Source organism: Crocuta crocuta, unplaced genomic scaffold (genome assembly GCF_008692635.1).
Source record: "Crocuta crocuta isolate KB4526 unplaced genomic scaffold, BGI_CrCroc_1.0 scaffold97, whole genome shotgun sequence".
NCBI classification, from domain to species: Eukaryota; Metazoa; Chordata; class Mammalia; order Carnivora; family Hyaenidae; genus Crocuta; species Crocuta crocuta.
Genome location: NW_027531999.1, coordinates 2,505,123 through 2,522,504, shown reverse-complemented (window position 1 = coordinate 2,522,504; position 17,382 = coordinate 2,505,123). Strand labels below are relative to the sequence as shown.

At 41.1% G+C, this 17,382-nt stretch overlaps 1 protein-coding gene across 3 annotated transcripts in view; it reads left to right on the top strand.

Moving 5' to 3' along the window:
- Nucleotides 1-190: 190 nt before the first annotated feature.
- The window catches only part of LGR5 (leucine rich repeat containing G protein-coupled receptor 5), a 134,097-nt gene continuing 116,905 nt past the window's right edge, over nt 191-17,382 (top strand). For all 3 annotated transcript variants that reach the window (XM_077775244.1, XM_077775243.1, XM_077775242.1), the window contains exon 1: nt 191-402. In XM_077775244.1, the coding sequence (XP_077631370.1) occupies nt 191-402 (212 nt within the window). The remainder of the gene's footprint in view (nt 403-17,382) is intronic.

The following is a 17,382-nucleotide window of genomic DNA, read 5'->3' as shown; positions in this document are numbered from 1 at the left end:
GCACCTCGCGCCGCCAGCCTCCTCCCGGCCCGGGAGCGGGAAAGGAGGGAGGGGGCCGGAGGAGGGAAAGTGCGGCCGGGCGGGGGGTGCCTGGGAAGCCGGGCTGCGCTGACGTCACTGGGCGCGCAATTCGGCCCGGAGCGCTTTAAAAAACAAGCGTGCGAGCGGAGATGCTGCTCCACANGGCATCATGGGCACCTCCCGGGTCGGCGTGCTCCTGTCCTTGCAGGTCCTGCTGCAGCTGGCGGCCGGGGGCGGCTCGCCAAGACCCGGCGCGCTGCTGCGGGGGTGCCCCGCGCACTGTCAGTGCGAGCCCGACGGCAGGATGCTGCTCAGGGTGGACTGCTCGGACCTGGGGCTCTCGGAGCTGCCCTCCAACCTCAGCGTCTTCACCTCCTACCTGTAAGTGCGCCCTGCTCAGCTCCGGGAAGGGGGCAATCGGGCGAAGGGAGGCTAGCCCCAGACCGGCCTGGGGGTCTGGAGGGGGCGGACTAGTTTGCAGAGGGCGTCTGGGACCGACGTGTTTGGGCCCCCTGGGAAATGCACGTGTCTCGGGGGACACGGGCGCACTTTGTAAGGGCCCGCGGAGAAACCGCTTGGTGTCCAAGCCGCGGAAAGCGCCAGTGCGTCGCAGCTTCCCGGTCCAGCTCGAGGCAGGTCGCAGGTCGAAGTCTTCCCAGCGTAGGCATTTGCCTGCTCTGTGGGCATTTGCGCCCCTGAGCCTGGACCGTCAGGGCGGGCTGCCCGGGCGATCCCTGCCCCAACCTCCCCTCCGCGCCCTGGCGCGTTCCACCAAGACGTGTAAAAAGTTGCCCCAAAGGAGAACTCCAACTTGCCCAGCCCCAGGAACTTGCTCTGCATCCCTTGCACGGGCGTGTGATGTAACCTTTTTCTTTTCTTTCTTTCTTTCTTTTTTTCTTTTTTAATGAAGTGATTAAAATGTGGCAACCACAAACCCTGATTAGAGCTGCCAGAACGTTATCTTTACCTTTGGCTGCCCGAGCCGCCCTTTGAAGTGCCCGCGGCCACGGTGTAATCTTTAACCATCTCCTCCTCCCGGGGAGGAAAAGGGAAGTGGGCCGAAGGCGGCGGGGAGGGTAAACAGCGGCGCCGACACCCCAGAGGAGACCCAAAGCTCTGGGTCGTCCCTCGGGGATCCTCCCACACACCCCCTCCCCGCCCCCACCACAGCCACAGGAGCCCCAACCGCGAAGACCAGGCAGCAGCTCAGTCCGCAACTTTGTCTCTGGGAAACTCAGGCCCGAAGGATAACAGGTGGTTGGGTAGATGAAGTGACCCGGGAGGAACCCGATTCTTGGGAACAAGGCGACTACTCCCCTCAAATCCAAGAGACAAACGCGGCGCGGTTCCTTCGGGCAGAGAGACTAGGGTCGGAGCCACTCTGAAAAAAAGGGCACTCGTGGTCACAAGGTGACACGTGTAGGTTTTAATTCGAATCACTGAGGTGAGCCCACCCCACGCCCACGCAATCCGGGTTTCGGCTTCTCTGACATACCTTGGCAGGACGGGTTGGAATGTTTGTGAACTCGCTCTTCCCTCTGTTTAGCTGTTTTCTGGAGAAAAGAAACATGAAGAGGCTTGCACAGCGCCTTCCACTAGATAATTCTTTTCCCCGAGACAGAATGAGAAAAAAAATTAATTTGCTTTAATATTGCATTGAAAAGAAATACTGGATTTTAGTATTAGCAGAGATCAGTGCCCTTCTCATGCTACCATATAAAACTATTTGGGGCGCTTTTCTTTACTTGAGAGGATGGTAAGTTTTTTTGTTTCCCTGCCGGTTTCCCTTCAATTGCACTCATTGCATCTGGTCGTGATATTTTACACGGATGGAAATGACCATTCTCCAAGACTTCACATCTACAGCTGTCTGTGCTGCAAAGTGAAACGCTCATCCCTAGTCTCTGGTTTAAGTGCTAAACTCACTGTTTCAAGGATCCCGTGGTCTCCTATGTAGGGACTTTTTGCGAGTAGTTTGGCAACTACACTTAAGAGTCTGGAATTATCCTTCCCCATCACCCTGAGGAAATCGATTATATGCAAGGGAGGTGTGCAATCCCCCCAAACACTTAACTATTTAAATCATGCACTTGTTATAAAGCATGTTTAAGAAGACAGAAAATAAATTTATGAGTAGTGTCAGGATGCTTTTTTTCTCCCTCTTGAAAGAATGAACATTTGTTAGGCTTCTGTTACTTAAAGTTGGCATCAAATGCTGTTTCAAATTATTTCCCGCATACCTCAAATGCATTTAACTGTGTCCTGCATGTGTCAGATCTTCCTGCTACTGTTCCTTATCTATCATTATAGATAGCCCCTTGGAGTTAAGATACTATTAGGAAGTTAAATTATCATCTTTTTCTCCTGCTGTTTGATGACAGCCTGTACTCTGGCCTAAGGGGAAATTTTCTCAGTGCCCTATGAAATATTAATCCCAAAGCGTCTGAAAAGTGTCACAGCAAACGTTAAATACCTGCTTCTCATGGCTAACATGTCAGACAAAATGAGTGCTAAATGTGGAAATGAGTCCTGACATAAATAGCCAAACTGATGTTCTTCATAATGTGCGATTTCAGAATTTGGTCTCCTTTAGAGCACAAAATGTCAGGAGCCACGGGGTGCCCTTTCTTCGTTAGGTGAGGGGTTTAGGGGTTTTTTGGGTTTTGTTTTTACAACCACAGGAACTCTGTGCAGACGTTAAGGGTAGATGGTGCCCTCTTTTGGTTACACCTAGAATTACCTGATCATTTCTGCCTTCATGTACACACTCATAACTTAAAAGAGAAATTTTTATTTACTCATATTCAAATAAAAAAGCATGTATTGTAATGGTTTACTTATTCTAAGAAATAATTTCCCCCTGCTCTTGAAAGAGACCACTGAGTTGTAGCCCCTTACCCCTGGGGCCCCATGGTAATTAAGCTTTGGCGAGAACATGGAAGTCTGCCAGGACTGATGTGGGTAAAAAGCCAGACTACTGTCTTCTATTGTTTGTGGCAGGTTATCACAATTTATTTGAGTCAAAATATTATCTCTTAATCTTCCTCCTCTCCCCGAAAAAGAACAAGCATTTAATTTTCTTCAAACAGATTGATGATGGCAAGTTGCAGCTATAAACATTTGGCAAATGGACTTGCCATAATCTGGTGGTAGCTGGCTAGTTAGACTCATAGGTAAAGAAAGTTTCCTAACTCTCTTCATATAAGGCAAGAGCTATTTATGTGCAGTTTTATCATCTTCTTTCCCTAGAAAAGCTCAGTCCTATAAGCCAGTCTAAACATTAATATTAATTCTCCTTTCTTACTGAACTGAATTCCCCACTAGATCTGCAACTGGACCACCGAACATTCTGGAAACATCTGTCTTAATCTTTCTCTCTCTTTATCTCTTTATCTCTTTCTCTCTCTCTTGGAGTTGTGTTGGGCTCTGATGTCACAAAATAATAAATAGGCTAATAAAGCTCACTCTGCATAAGATAAGGAAAACACTAAGGTTGACATAAAAGCAGGCAATGATTGTTCACAATGTTTAATACAACACAACCTACCAGTAGTGATCTGTCAGAAATAAAGTAGCTCTAACATATAATCTTATTATAGGGAAACTATTTTAATGCATGAAACGTGGACATTTTTTGCTAACTGGGTCTTAAAAGTAAGTTCCCTTATGCTGCTTAGATGTGTCTTTCATCCAGTTGGTGTGGCATCCACATAGAAAACTAAATCCGTATGAACATCCTAATATAGTTTTAGTATAGGAAATATACTTTTCTTTATTGATCTAGAACAGACATTTTAATTTTTAAATGAAAACTGAGTTTTTCCCTGCTGTTGCTTAAAGACATGAACATTTCATCCACAAGCAAATTCATGTCACATGCACTAAAGGAACCGGGAGAATGATTTTTTTTTAAATTTTCGTATAGTTTGCTTACTTTTCCATATGTAACTTTATAACAAAATTTAATTTTACACATAGTTAGCAAAACTGGAATTAATAAAACTGATCAAAAACCTCAATTATAACTAATTAAGTATGGCCCTGGTGTCATACATATGTTTTAAGCATTTAAGATGCAGTTTCAAAATTAAAGAATATTGTTAGAATCTTCTTTGAAATGGCTTAATATATTTCTGCTTCTCTTCAAGCAAAGAAAAGTATTTTAAATCAAGGAAAGTGTCTATAGTTTAGAAATGATTACAAAAGCCATTAACTGTTTTAACGGTCTTAATATTTAGATCAGTTGCAAAATTTACACAGTTTGCTCTACAGACTGCTTTCAAAATTCGTTGCAAATATAATGATGTCAATGAATATTTCAGTTTAGAGAAGTTCTTTATTTTTCCCCAGGATTCCTAGGATTGTTTTAGAAGTGTTTTTGTTATGGGGGCAATTACTGAAACTAATTGACGAAATGATTCCGAGTGATTTTTTTAAGTACTGGTTCTGATTCAAAAAGTTTTGTGGTGTAGACTTAAAATAAATATTTTATTGAATATGATCAACATGTGCATGGCAGAGTTTGTGTGACAAGAATGAATTTTTACATATAAGAAATATGATCTTCAATCAGAGACTTAATCTTTTTTCTCCTTATGCGTTTTCTTCAAAGTAAAGGAGTTCTGATAGCAATCACAAACAAATTAGAAGATGGAATTAAAAAGGAAAGCCTTTGTAGTTCAATAAAATTCTGCTTTGATAATGGAATCATTCCCACTTGGATGTGTTTAAAGAAGTTCAGAAACTCTAAGCTGGTCTATGATTTCTCATAGTTAACTTTTTATCTGAACGGTTTGACTTTTTTTTTTCCCATTTCCGAGACATCTAAGTGTCAAAGGCATAGAAATAGTATCCGTGTAAGCAAGTAACCCAATAAAGCTGTCATATAATTAAAGACGTTGCAGGATATTTGTAATTTAATAACTGATACCTCATATCTACCTACCTTAGTAAAGCATTTTTCTATATTTTCCTATTAAACTCATACATTTAAGTCATTTTAGCTATAAATTGAAGTATGTTCCCAATTAACCGAAATCATATGCCATAAGATAGAAATGAAAAACAGTAGTGAACTCTGCATTGAGCAATTTTGTGAAGTAATTTTTTGTTTTTGTTCGGTTATTTATATGAATTTAGAATAATGTTAAATGGCACATTGCCTTGTAAACACCCCACAAGCGGATATTTCTGGAAAATTGAATTCGTGAACAAGCAAATTCCTTCCTATGAGATTCAACCTCTTCACTTCTGTTGCAATGTTTTCTTTTATGAAGTCTCATTTTATAGTAGAAAGATGAATCAGACTGGCATCAGAGCCACAACTGATATACCACGTACGAAAGAAAACAAGCTGATTATCTAGTCCTGTTGCTGTTTTTGCTGTATCTTAGCAGAATTTCATTTGTTAAGTGTACCCATGAGTTCTAACCTGCTGCAACTTTTTTATTCCCACATCTGTCAGCTTCAAGCCACATTTTTATTCACTCGTTATAGATTCCAACTACACTCTTGGTTTCACCCAGGAACTCATTTTCTATCGGAAAGGGAGAGATTTCATAGCCTATAAGGCAGAATTTTTCATAACAGTTTTCATAATTCAAAATTAACTTTGTTCTCCAGAGGTAGGAAGCAAGGCCCATTCTTGAAACCCCTGGCATTTTCTCCTACCTTTCCCAGATAATTTTTTTTTATTACATTGATCGAGGCCAGTGGAAATGCCTTATTTGAAATTGGTAGGTAGAAGAACATTAATCATTTGGTCTCAAGAGATAGAATTCTATTATCTAGTGGCAATGCTAAAAGACTGTTAACAGGGTATTGGCATTGGTTGGAGAACTGTATAAAAGAGGCTTCGGAAGCCAGACTCCTTCCTCATACCTTCCTATAGTTAGTACCTCCGTTCTAAATGTTTAAGTCTGGGATTGGAGAAGCAGAAATTTACTGTGAAAGGATGCAGAGGAACCAGCCCTGTCCATGAAACCGTCTGTCTTCCTTACGGTCAGGTGGAAGAACATTCTAGGATGTGATGATGAACTCTATTTCCTTCAGGGTTTATCGACCTCACTAGACTGTGAGCTCCTCCAGGATAGGAAAGTTCCCACTTTGTAACCCGAGTGATCACACCCAGTGCCTGACATTTAAGGGATGTTCAGGAAATATTTACACTGTTGAGCCAAATAGAATCGGCTGAACCAGCTGCTGAAATCCCAGCGGCTAATTATCAGTCGGAGAACAACTACTTGTCCGCAAGTAACGGGACAACAGAGGGCTTTCCGCAGTTATGGCCCAGCCCCACTTGAAAAACAAATTGTTTCCAGCTTAAATGATGCAATGACCTGTAAATTTGAACAAACACACCATAATTTACATATCAAAATTACTTTATTATAATAACAGCTGACATTTATATTGTTCCTCCTGAGTACTAGGCATTATGCTAAGTACTTCACTCATTCATAGGCCCCACAAACACCCTATGACACAAGTATTATCATCCCTAACTGGTGGGCCTACCTGCTTATTGCAAGGGTATTTACATTGTTCAACATGTTTGGGGGCCTCTCTGACATTATCTTCAGGGCCAGTTTGCCAGAAACAGAGGAAAACCAGCCTTCTAATTTACAGTTATGCTTCACAGTAATTGTAATTGGTGCTGAAATATTCCAGCACATTTTTTTTTTCAGGAGGAACACAATTTATGAAGCTCTAATACAGAAACATTCCTTCAAGGAACGGGGCTATGCAGTTTTTTAATTTTCAGTAAAATGAGAATTACATTATGTAGCTTCCAGCCAATATTTTAAGTTTAGTAGATATCTTTTCATATGTCCATTTTGTTACTACCACAGAAACCATTTCTCTTATCTCCAAGCCAAAGATAAATCGTGGCAGCTGCCTAAGTATCATAAAGAGTGATCAACAGACTAGTAATCTTCCAAGTAAAAATAAAACTTCTTTTTTTTTTTGTCTATGACCAGATCTATATGTCAAATAAAATAGCTGAATTCTTCAGAACTATTTCTCAATTCAGAGAGACATGAACTTTCTTAATAAGCAAATTTTATGTGAGTTCATTTTCACTTTAAAACCGATAAGATGAATTGCTGTCATAAAGGTTGCCATATATCATTTGATTCAGAATAGAGATTATGTCAAAGTTTTACCTACTTTATCTACTGTCTGTAAACTATGCATGGTTTAATGGTTGGGCGAGTGATACAGACTTCTGCATAAATTAGAAATCTGAATAAATCATTGAAAAGTTCCCTCCTTCCAACAAAGAAAACCTCTTCCTAAACTATCCATCCTATTTCTTCAGTCTTTCATTTCATTTGCTGCTGTAAACCTGATGTGTGTTAATCATTTATGGTATTACAAAGTCAACATGAGAAACCAATAGCTGGCCAATTAAATTAATTATAGGATGTATTCAGTATAAAGAGAACCTCATCAAGTAAGAATTGATGTTTAGAAAATGTACAATACATTGGGATATAATCTCTAAAATCTAAAACGCCACTCTCAACTCTAGTTTTCTGTTAACATTAACAACTGAAAATTTTCAAGTGTCTCATTTTTAATGTATACACATTTAGTTTCTGCATTCATTTTATCCTCCTTGCCTTCAGAAGGAGTTTGGCTTCATCTTCTAAAGAGGACTGTGGTCATCAGGGGGGAAGAAAGCAGTCTCTGTCATGCACACACTCACACACACAGAATCAACATACCAATAAGAAGCGGTTCCTTTTGCGCCACTTGCCGGGTGGAAGGGATACATAACGTGGACATGGCATGACAGGGGAGAGCCGACTCTTTCAAGGGGAGAGATGAGGAGCTGGCTGTGTGAAGGCACCTTCGGTTTAGTTCAGAAGCTGAAATGCAGAAGACAATTGTCCTGGCAAAGGGAGCCCAACTCCAGCTGAGAACGCGTGCACTGAGCTGACCTTCCTCGTCAGCCTGCCAGCTGAGATTAAGCTTTCCTCAAGTGGTCCCTTGTTAGCCCAGCCTTTTCCCCCGGCGTTGCTCATCTTTCACGACTGGAAGCCAAGTGTTTCAAACTGTTACTCGATTTTGCAGCCAAATTCCTTTATTTCCTCCTTCCTCCTCCTCCTTTTCTCCCTCACACATTCACACACACACACACACACACACACACACACACACACACACACACAGTGATGGCTAACCTTACATTCGTGCCATCCTTTCCAAAGTCTACACTCAGAAAAGAACGTAAGAATTTTTATGTTTCACTAAAAAACTGGTAAATATTTTTGTGCTTCTTTTTTTTTTCTCGAAACCTTGATTAAGTAGAACAGGGACCTCTACAAAAGATGTCTATTTGCAAAAATAACCTGCCTTTGATCAAAAAACCCACAAAAGTGTACTTCTCAGGAAAGTAGAAAAACCACACATGATCTCAAGTGGAAAAAATATAAAGAATTTGCTGAATTTTTAACCTTAGTACATAACAAAGATATTATTTTAAAGTTGGTTGGTTAATGTGGGCTGTGTTAGAAATTTCATTGTGTTGTGTTTGGGTTTACCCAATGTTATTTTAATGAGTTTATTGGTTCAACACACAAAACACCACATGGCACTTGAAGTTTTCAGGTTATAAATTTTCTTGTGAGGCACTTACTTGGAGGAACTCTGTTACATAATCAATTGGTCTTTAAGTCTATCAGCACAAAATAACCTCTCACTTTTTGTATACATATACAGTGAAGATGATTTGGTTATAAAAACCAAATAAAATTTTCCATGGAAGGAGTTACATTCTTCAATCATCTATTTTGTATAGATATTGAGACTTTTGCAATAAACATTTATTTCACCATGTTTGTTGAATGAATCTACAGAATGAGTTTGGAGTCTTCTAGTTAAGACTGAAATAAGAAATCTTCTTTATTTTCTCTTCAAACTTCCTTTCCCGAAGGGCCCCTTAGCAGACATGCCTGCATTTGGCCTTAGACCTACTCAATAATTGTTGTCAACTGCCCAACAGAGTAAAGCCTAGAAAAAACAAATGCCAAGAGAGGTGGAAAGACTAAATGAGAAAATCTGCTACCCAAAAAACAGTGCAGGCAGAACGGAGAGACTGGGAGGCCTCCATGAGGCATGGGATACACATGGTCCACTTCTCCTGTGTCCCTTTTTATCCTTCTCCATCCCCTGATTCCAGATAGTATCAGAGGACTGGAAGCGTGTATTTTCCTTATCTNCCCAGGGCTTTAAAAAACAAGATGAAGGGAAGTTTAGAAAGAAGAGTCTTCGGGATTAAAGTATCAACTCTAAGTGCACTGAAATTGGGGTCTTTGATTTTAACTTGGGGGAAGCCGCATCACTATTCCCGGGTGGGAGGCCTTCACTCACAGCGGCCCTCTCTCCTCGGCAGCTGTTGGCTCAGGCAACGGAGGAAGTTCAAGATCTTTTTTCATTCAGTCTTCAAGCTCGGGTAGCAAAAGGAAATCCTAGTTAAACCAGATTCTCCCAGGGTGTAAGCATATCTCATTTGAAGATCTCAAACGTTTTAGCAACGTGATTAACCAACAGCAAGTTTCCACCTTCCACCTTACAGCTGCTGGCCATCCAGCATAAAGTCCACTTCCCCAGGGTCTTATAATCGTGAGAAGTGTTAGGTGGATATGGTCTGGTCCCGGATGACTATTAGATAGTAATTTGAAGCCCCCTTTTACCTTAGCTATAGAAACTCCTCAGAACATAGCTTATTGTATATTGGGAAAAAAGGCTAATTTTGATAGATGTACATTAATTGCAATAAAACCAATTCAGAGCTTGAGCTAATAGCCAGCTACATTTAGAGTAAGTTCCACTATAAAGAACTAAGGGGGCACCTGGGTGGCTCAGTCGGTTGAGTATCCAACTTTGGCTCAGATCATGATCTCGCAGTCCATGAGTTCAAGCCCTGTGTCGGGCTCTGTGCTGACAGCTGAGAGCCTGGAGCCTGTTTCGGATTCTGTGTCTCCTTCTCTTTCTCTGCCCATCCCCCGCTTGCACTCTGTCTCTGTCTCTGTCTCTCTCTCTCAAGCATAAATAAACATCAAAAAGAAATTTTTAAAAAAGAACTAAGGATAATCTTTTATGCACAAATTACCAGAAGGACTAAGCTGTATACCTAAGTTCACATTACACAGTGCAAAACTGAAATTTAATCATGATTGCTAGAGCATTACCCTAATTGCCCAAATAAACAGAATTAAAGTCACTTAGATGGGTTGCAGAGGTTTCTGATGAGCCAAAAGCTGTGTCTCTACCCGGGGGATTTAGAATGTAAAGGACCTTGGAGTTCACCTAATCCAACCCCTTCATTTCACAGATGATGAAATTCATGCTCATAAGAGGTAAATGGAATTCCCGAAAGCCACATGGCTGGCAAAGATGGAACTGGAACCCAGGTCTCCTGAAAACCCCAGATGAGTGTTCCTTCTTGTCACTTTTTTGTTCCAATGCCAGATACTCAAGTGAATTCTAAAATCCCCAGTTACTTTTCTAGATGTGGCCACATATCCTGTTGCTTATGCATATTGTATACATAAATTTTTCTGTCTGAACTTTGACCTTTTCATCTTTTGGGGGCCCATTGTAAATGCAGATACAGTGTCTATCACCTAAAAATCTGCAAAACAGAAGGAAACAGTCAGATCTGGTTTGAGGAATAAATAAATAATTTCCCATATTTCTGATCATAGTAGCTAAACATGTGTTTATTATCATTTGAATTTCATCTGTGACTTTAATTTGACCAAGTTTCGGTTGTCTTCGTGTCTCTTGTATGTGCTCCCTTTCTCGTCCAGCACTGAGGTTGCATTAGTTCAGGCTCTTGTTGCCGTTTGTGCGGATCACTGCAGCAGTCTCCTATCTTGGTTTACAAAGACCCTCAAGACACACACATTCTCTACCATCACACTAGTTGGTCCAAGATGCAACTCTGGTCATGCCTCTCTTATAGTCAATCCTTCAGTGGTTTCTCATGATTTCATGAGAAAGTTTCATATCTCAGTTAACCCACAAAGTAAGCTTCTCTTGCCTCATTCCTCACCCACAAACTCTGCTGCCAGTTCCACTGCCTAGCCCCTCATGCTGTCTTCTCCAGCCACATCAAACTACACCTACGACTTCCATGTTTCATTCCTCCAGGGGTCCGTTCACATATGTGAGTGTCTGCTTGGAATGCCTTTCTTCTTTTTCATTTTGCTGAACTCTATGAGTCTTTCCACAATCAGTTCAACCATTACCTCCTCTGGAAAGCCTTCTGTGACCCACCACTACAGAAACCTCTATCTGATGCTTCCACATCGTGATGAGCCCACCTCTGTCATAGAACTCATCACACTTGATTACCATACTTGATCTGCTTGTCTGTTTTCATTCCTGGACTATGTATACCCCTTGAATTGTAGATTCTCTTGGACCAAAGAAGAAAGAGTCTTCCTGGGACTTAGATCTGACACAGAATCCCATGTACTTTTTTCCCCCCAGCATCCCTGTGTATTCATCATGTTTTATAATTTCTGCATTTTGTAATGCTTTGCTCTCTTGGGGACTTGCTGACCCAGGAGAGACTGCCTCTCTTGGGGCAATCTAAAATTCCTAAAAATAGCCGTGACTCTCACGCTAGTGTGCCTTTCACATGCAAGCCAATGAATGCAAAGCCCACACCCTCACCACCTTCATTATTGGGCTCCTACAGGGCGTTTGCAGTCTAGGTCAGTATTGCCTATCTTAATCACACAGGGCCAGGTACCAGACCACTCCCATGGCCCCTGCACCACAGAACCTGCTGAAATTATTTAAATTAATCAATTCCTAGCCTGCTTACCCCATCCCTTCCTCCACGTGGAAACCACGATAAAACTTCTTGCCCGTGCTTTCTTCTCTCTCCTTCTTCCTGCTAACTGACCCTGTGCTCACCCATGTGGTCCCACATGGCCTTATGTGCCCCTACTCTTGGGAACTGTAAGAAACTATCTTTTCACTAACAATTGTCTCCTAATCTACTGTCCATACCATACCTAAATAACATTAAAACCTATATTTTATTTTTTTAAGTTTTTTCATTTTTATTTATTTATTTATTTGGTGTGTGTGTGTGTGTGTGTGTGTGTGTGTGAAAGATAGAGAGCAAGTGGGGGAGGAGCAGAGAGAGAGAGAGAGAGAGACAAAATCCCAAGCAAGCTGGGCATGATCAGCGCAGGGCCCAGTTCAGGGCTCAAAACTCACAAACTGTGACTTCATGACCTGAGCAGAAGTCAAGAGTCGGATGCTTAACCCTTTGAGCTACTCAGGTGCCCCTAAAACCTAGATTTTAAAACACCTTCTCTCCATGCATGCCTGTGTCAGGGCCCATTCAAAGGACAGTCAGTACCATTTCCTCTCCTTGGGGGCACTCTCCTTCCTGTTCCCCTAAACTCCACGGAAAACCTGCACTTTTCCACATCTAAAATATAGGGCACCATTTTTTTGTCCATCAAATGTGTAACAGAAACTGAAATAAACTGATCATCTCGGTCTTATAACGTGATAGAGGAAGGTCCTTCCCTCCAAATGTGGCAGACTGCAACATTTGTAAACTCCCAAGAAAGAGAGAGACAAAAAAAAAAAAACAATTCAGAAAGTGCTCTTAACACTTTTACCCCCAATTTCTCATTTGACCCTCATAACAGACAGTAAAATAGTTACTATTACCCCTACTTTAGAAATGAGAACATCCTTGACAAAGATCACAGACCTATCTTAAGTAACCTTGGCAGGCTACTCTGTGTCTCAGTTTCTCATCTGTAAAATGGCAATAATTAATGATATCCACCTCACTGGAATGTTGTGAAGATTGCTAAGATACTGCATGTAAAGCACTTTTACACAGTACTTCCTACGTGGAGCATGCATTAAATGTTAAGTGCTATTGTCTTTGTTAGTGATGAAATAACAGTTGTTAAAACACTACACCCATGTTTTTCAAATACAGTGTGGCCTCTTATTGGTATTCTCCAAAATAGCTAAATTCATTGCCCTAAAACTTTACAATTCTCATTAAATGGAATTTTTAATGTTAAAAACAAGGGGAGAATATCAGGGAGGTACCTACTGGGCAAAAGAACAGGGAAGCAAAAAGGGGCAGCTTCGAATGAGTAGTGTATCACCCAGCACTTGTTAAGTAGAAAGATTCTTTCATCTCTGATCCTTGGTATCAAGTAGCTAGAAGCTTCTGTGTGCTGATTGAAGTCTCATATTTTCACATGGGTACCTAGCATTTCGTAGACACTGCACAGGCCTCCAGGGTGCTTGATGACTGAGTAAATGCTTTGTTACAGATCGAAGTCCGTGCTTCACATGCGATTCAATGAGTAGCCCACACTTTGTGGTCCTGGGCTTAAATTGTTTTCCTGCTCTCATTTTCATCTCACCCATCCCCATGATTTTTCCGGAGTATGTAGGCAAAATTCAGTTTGGTACCTGCCTGAGCTATCAGAAGCCCCATCTCAGCAGCTGACCTGCTGTAGCATCAGACAAGAGATAATGGATTTAGGAGGGCAGAGAGGACATAGGGAATCCAGCCTTTCTCAGAGCCAGTGATGCACCCAGGAAAACTAAAAATGTGTTTGATTTTTAAAGTATATTAACAGCTGAACAAATAATTCTACTCTAAGGGAAAATAAAACGTGTATAAGGAATAGGTTTATGTCCATCTCCTGAAAACACCTTCAAAGGAGTCGAATTTTCATGAGGAATTTCGGTAGCTGTCTTTGATAAAGAAGCAGTTAGTTAAATACAATTGCAGGAAGGATCTTTGCAGGCAGTGATGACAACGAGGCTAAAATTATTTCCTGGAGAATAATAGATACTGATGACTTGAAACTGTTAGGGGGAGGGGATTCAAAGTTAAATAGAGGGTCAAAGTATCACTCGGGCTTGTCTTTGAGCAGGGGGCCTTGGAATTAGGCCCAGTGATCCCCAGCAGAGAAGAGAGATGGGTGGGCGGTTATTGGACCAGACAGCCTTTTAATTCTGCTGGATGAGCCCTGTGTCCCCATCTCTTCAGATTCTCTACAACCTCCTGCAGAAGAGGCAAGCTGCTTCACCCATGACCAATGAAATCAAGAGAGCAGGTCTGAAAAGGACAAGGAAAATCTCCCCTATAGGAGCACTTTCATATCTTACTACATGTGAAAAGATGATTCTGGAATTCTCCAAGTGCCTACTGAATTAGTAAAGTTAGGAAGCTGATTTATTTTACAGCCCTAAAGCCAAAACTGAAGGACCGTTCAGGCAGACATCTATTACATGTTACCCAGCAGCACAGATGGGACAAGTGGGATCTCTCGGATGAGCTTTCTTAAGTCATTTAAACAATCACCAAACCAGGCTGAATCAGAAGGCAGCAAAACTCAAACAATTTCCAATGAAGAGTCAGAAGTGTCTCTCTCAGGCAAAGTAAAATTCTCCAGGTGCAGAGGGGATAAGAGAAAAGTGACAACCCAGAAGAGACGGTGGCAAATAAGGATAAAGAAGTGTTAAGAAACACTCAAAGGTGAGGTGAACTGCAGGATAGAGAGAAGCATGAAGCATGAGGACAGGCTGCCAAGATGACATAGACCCTGGCTGCTATCTCCTGGGGGGAGTTGGTGCACCCAGCCGGTAGACATCAGTCTCAGGGCATCTACGTGCACACTCACACATACTGCTCATGCGTGCACGTGATGGCGGCACATCTCAGCATTTACATGTGGAAGAAATGGAAACTCATTTTGGAAACAACCTCAAAATCTCTGAACACCTATCTACACTAGCTGTAGGATGATAAGGCAACTGGCATCCTCCTAAGAGATGAGAAATAATTAACACTATAGTGCGACAAAACAAAGCAAACGTGCAGAGGAGCAGTGTGCTGGATTAGCATCTAGTCCATGATTCTCAAATTGTCTGCACATTAGCTCCATCTGGATTCTAATATAAACCCCCTCTAGGCCTAGATCCCACACCATACCGACTCAATCAGCATCTCTGGGGGGACGAAGCTAGGCATCAGAGTGACTTTTTACTCCCCAAGGCAAATGCAACATGCAGTCAAGTTTTGAGAACCATTGAACTAGATCTAGCTACCCCACTAATCAGCATCTGGCAAGATGCATAAACTCCTTGCCTCAGTTTTCACATCTGTAAAATAGGAGAGGGGAGCATATGCTCTGAGGTCTCTCCAATTCTCTATGAATCTATCAGCCTGACATTTGCGTGTGTTGTGCTGGGACAGGTGTAGCAAGATTGCAGAAAATGGAAGGTTTCTACACACCCACACCCACACCCATTTTGTGCAGCAAATCTGGGAGCATTGTTTACTCTCCTGCAGTGAGCATTACTTAAAATGACTTTATTTGTTTTGCAGTTTAGAGGGCCTCTGTAGGTAGCCTCAGGAGCCCATTCATTTCATTAACATTAAATCAACAAGCAGACCTTCTTTCTGCCTCTCTCAAGCAGGATTAATGGATTTTGGCATGATTTGTGCATCTAGCAGCAAAACCTCTTGCTGAGAAAGCTGGCAGGCTTGACTAATTCCCAGCAGTGCTAACTTCATAAACTTACTATAAGCTTTTAACTTTGACTGAAGATTAAAGGTAATGACTTCACACTGTTACATTTGAACGCATGACACTCAAGATGTATAAAAACTATACAAAAATGACAAACTTTGATAAATTAACATTATATATATATATTTGCATGTGTGTATATAGATATGGTTTCTATGCTTATGAAAATATTCAATTCTGTGTATGTAAAAAAGGATCCTCTTAAGCAGAGGAAAAGATTTATGCAATAAATAATGTATACTAAATAGAACATTGACAGTTGTATACGTTAAGTGGAAGCATAAAAACCTATGGTTAGGATACGATAAATATGCCAATAGAAGACCCAGTTTTGTGTGAAGCTGTAACACGATGGACTGTTGAATATGAACAATTTTCTAAGAAACAAAATGATTCCGTTCTATGAGACCAGTGTTCACCTATAAATAATCCCACATATGAACTATGCTTATATATTTTTTTCTTCCAGATAGTCTTTAAATTCAAAATTCAGAGAAGTCTGCATGAAGAAGGGAGAGAAAGGGAGAAAAATACAATATTTCCAGCCCATCTGACAAGACTACATAAAAAGCTTTTGATCAAAGGGTCTTAAGTACACTTTACTGGTGTGACAAACAACATTTTTATCCCTTTATTAGATTTATTTTCTTCTGAAAACTGCAGTGACCAGGGTATGGTTTGTGAAAGAAAGCTGGCAGGGTTGTGTTCTTTGATTCCTAATTAACACCTTCGGTCTCAAAAGAGAACCAACAGAAATACCATAAAATGTTGCAGCTGCATTGTGATTCCGCTTGGTTGGTTTGTTAAAAGTCGGCTGGGCATTGGCGGCTGCAATAAAGGGAAAGCTCAATGGATGTTTTGTATTGTGCCCACTGAAGTGAAAGAAGGCAACCATTTTATTTTTCAAACGGGCAGCTGCAGAGGGAGGCTTAAATGGAGCTAAATACAAGATTTACTGTTAATTTATAGTAAATAAATAAGGAAAATAAAGCCTAACATTCCAGTTTTTACAGTCACATAGAAATTTTAGAGAGAAATTATTAAGGAGGACAATTTTGGAGCTTTTTAGCAACCAATTTGGGGAATTTGGCAACAAGGAAGAGCATTCATTGTTAAAATCAAAATAGCCTTTTTGAAAGAGCTGAGTAAGCCAAAGCTTTGGAAATTGTCATTTCCTCTTTGAAAGGTAAAGGTATATCTTCCCTGTCTTTGGTAATGTAACTCCCTCATCCCACTTTATTGAAACCCTAAAATTTATTCAGATCGGAATTAAGTAAGATTCCCTACACCCCCACCTCACTTTTTTTTAAAGAGCTTGGAGTTGAATTTTGCCTTGGGTAGGGGAATAAAGGAGGCATTTAACTCTGGTCAGATAAATCTCACTCACATTCAAAAATGCAATTAAGGAAATATGTAAATCTAGATGTTTCATCAAATGCTAGCTAAGGGGTTACTAGTTCTTTTCGAACACAATGACTGAACTAAAGAACTTTAGTGTCTGTGTAAGAACCATTGTCCAAGCCGCAGTCCCTGTTGGAAACAGAGTCCGGCCTGGCCGTGGGAAATACCTACATATTTGACACAGGCCCTATTTCTGAGAGAAAGGGGATGGAAGAGAAAGTATGGCGATTTTACTGTTGCATTCTAATCAGCCATGATCTGCCTAATTTGCTTTGATCAGGAAGATAAACTAATTTTTCTATGGGCTGGATAAAAGTAATTAGCAAGCCAAAGCTTTCATGTTATTTCA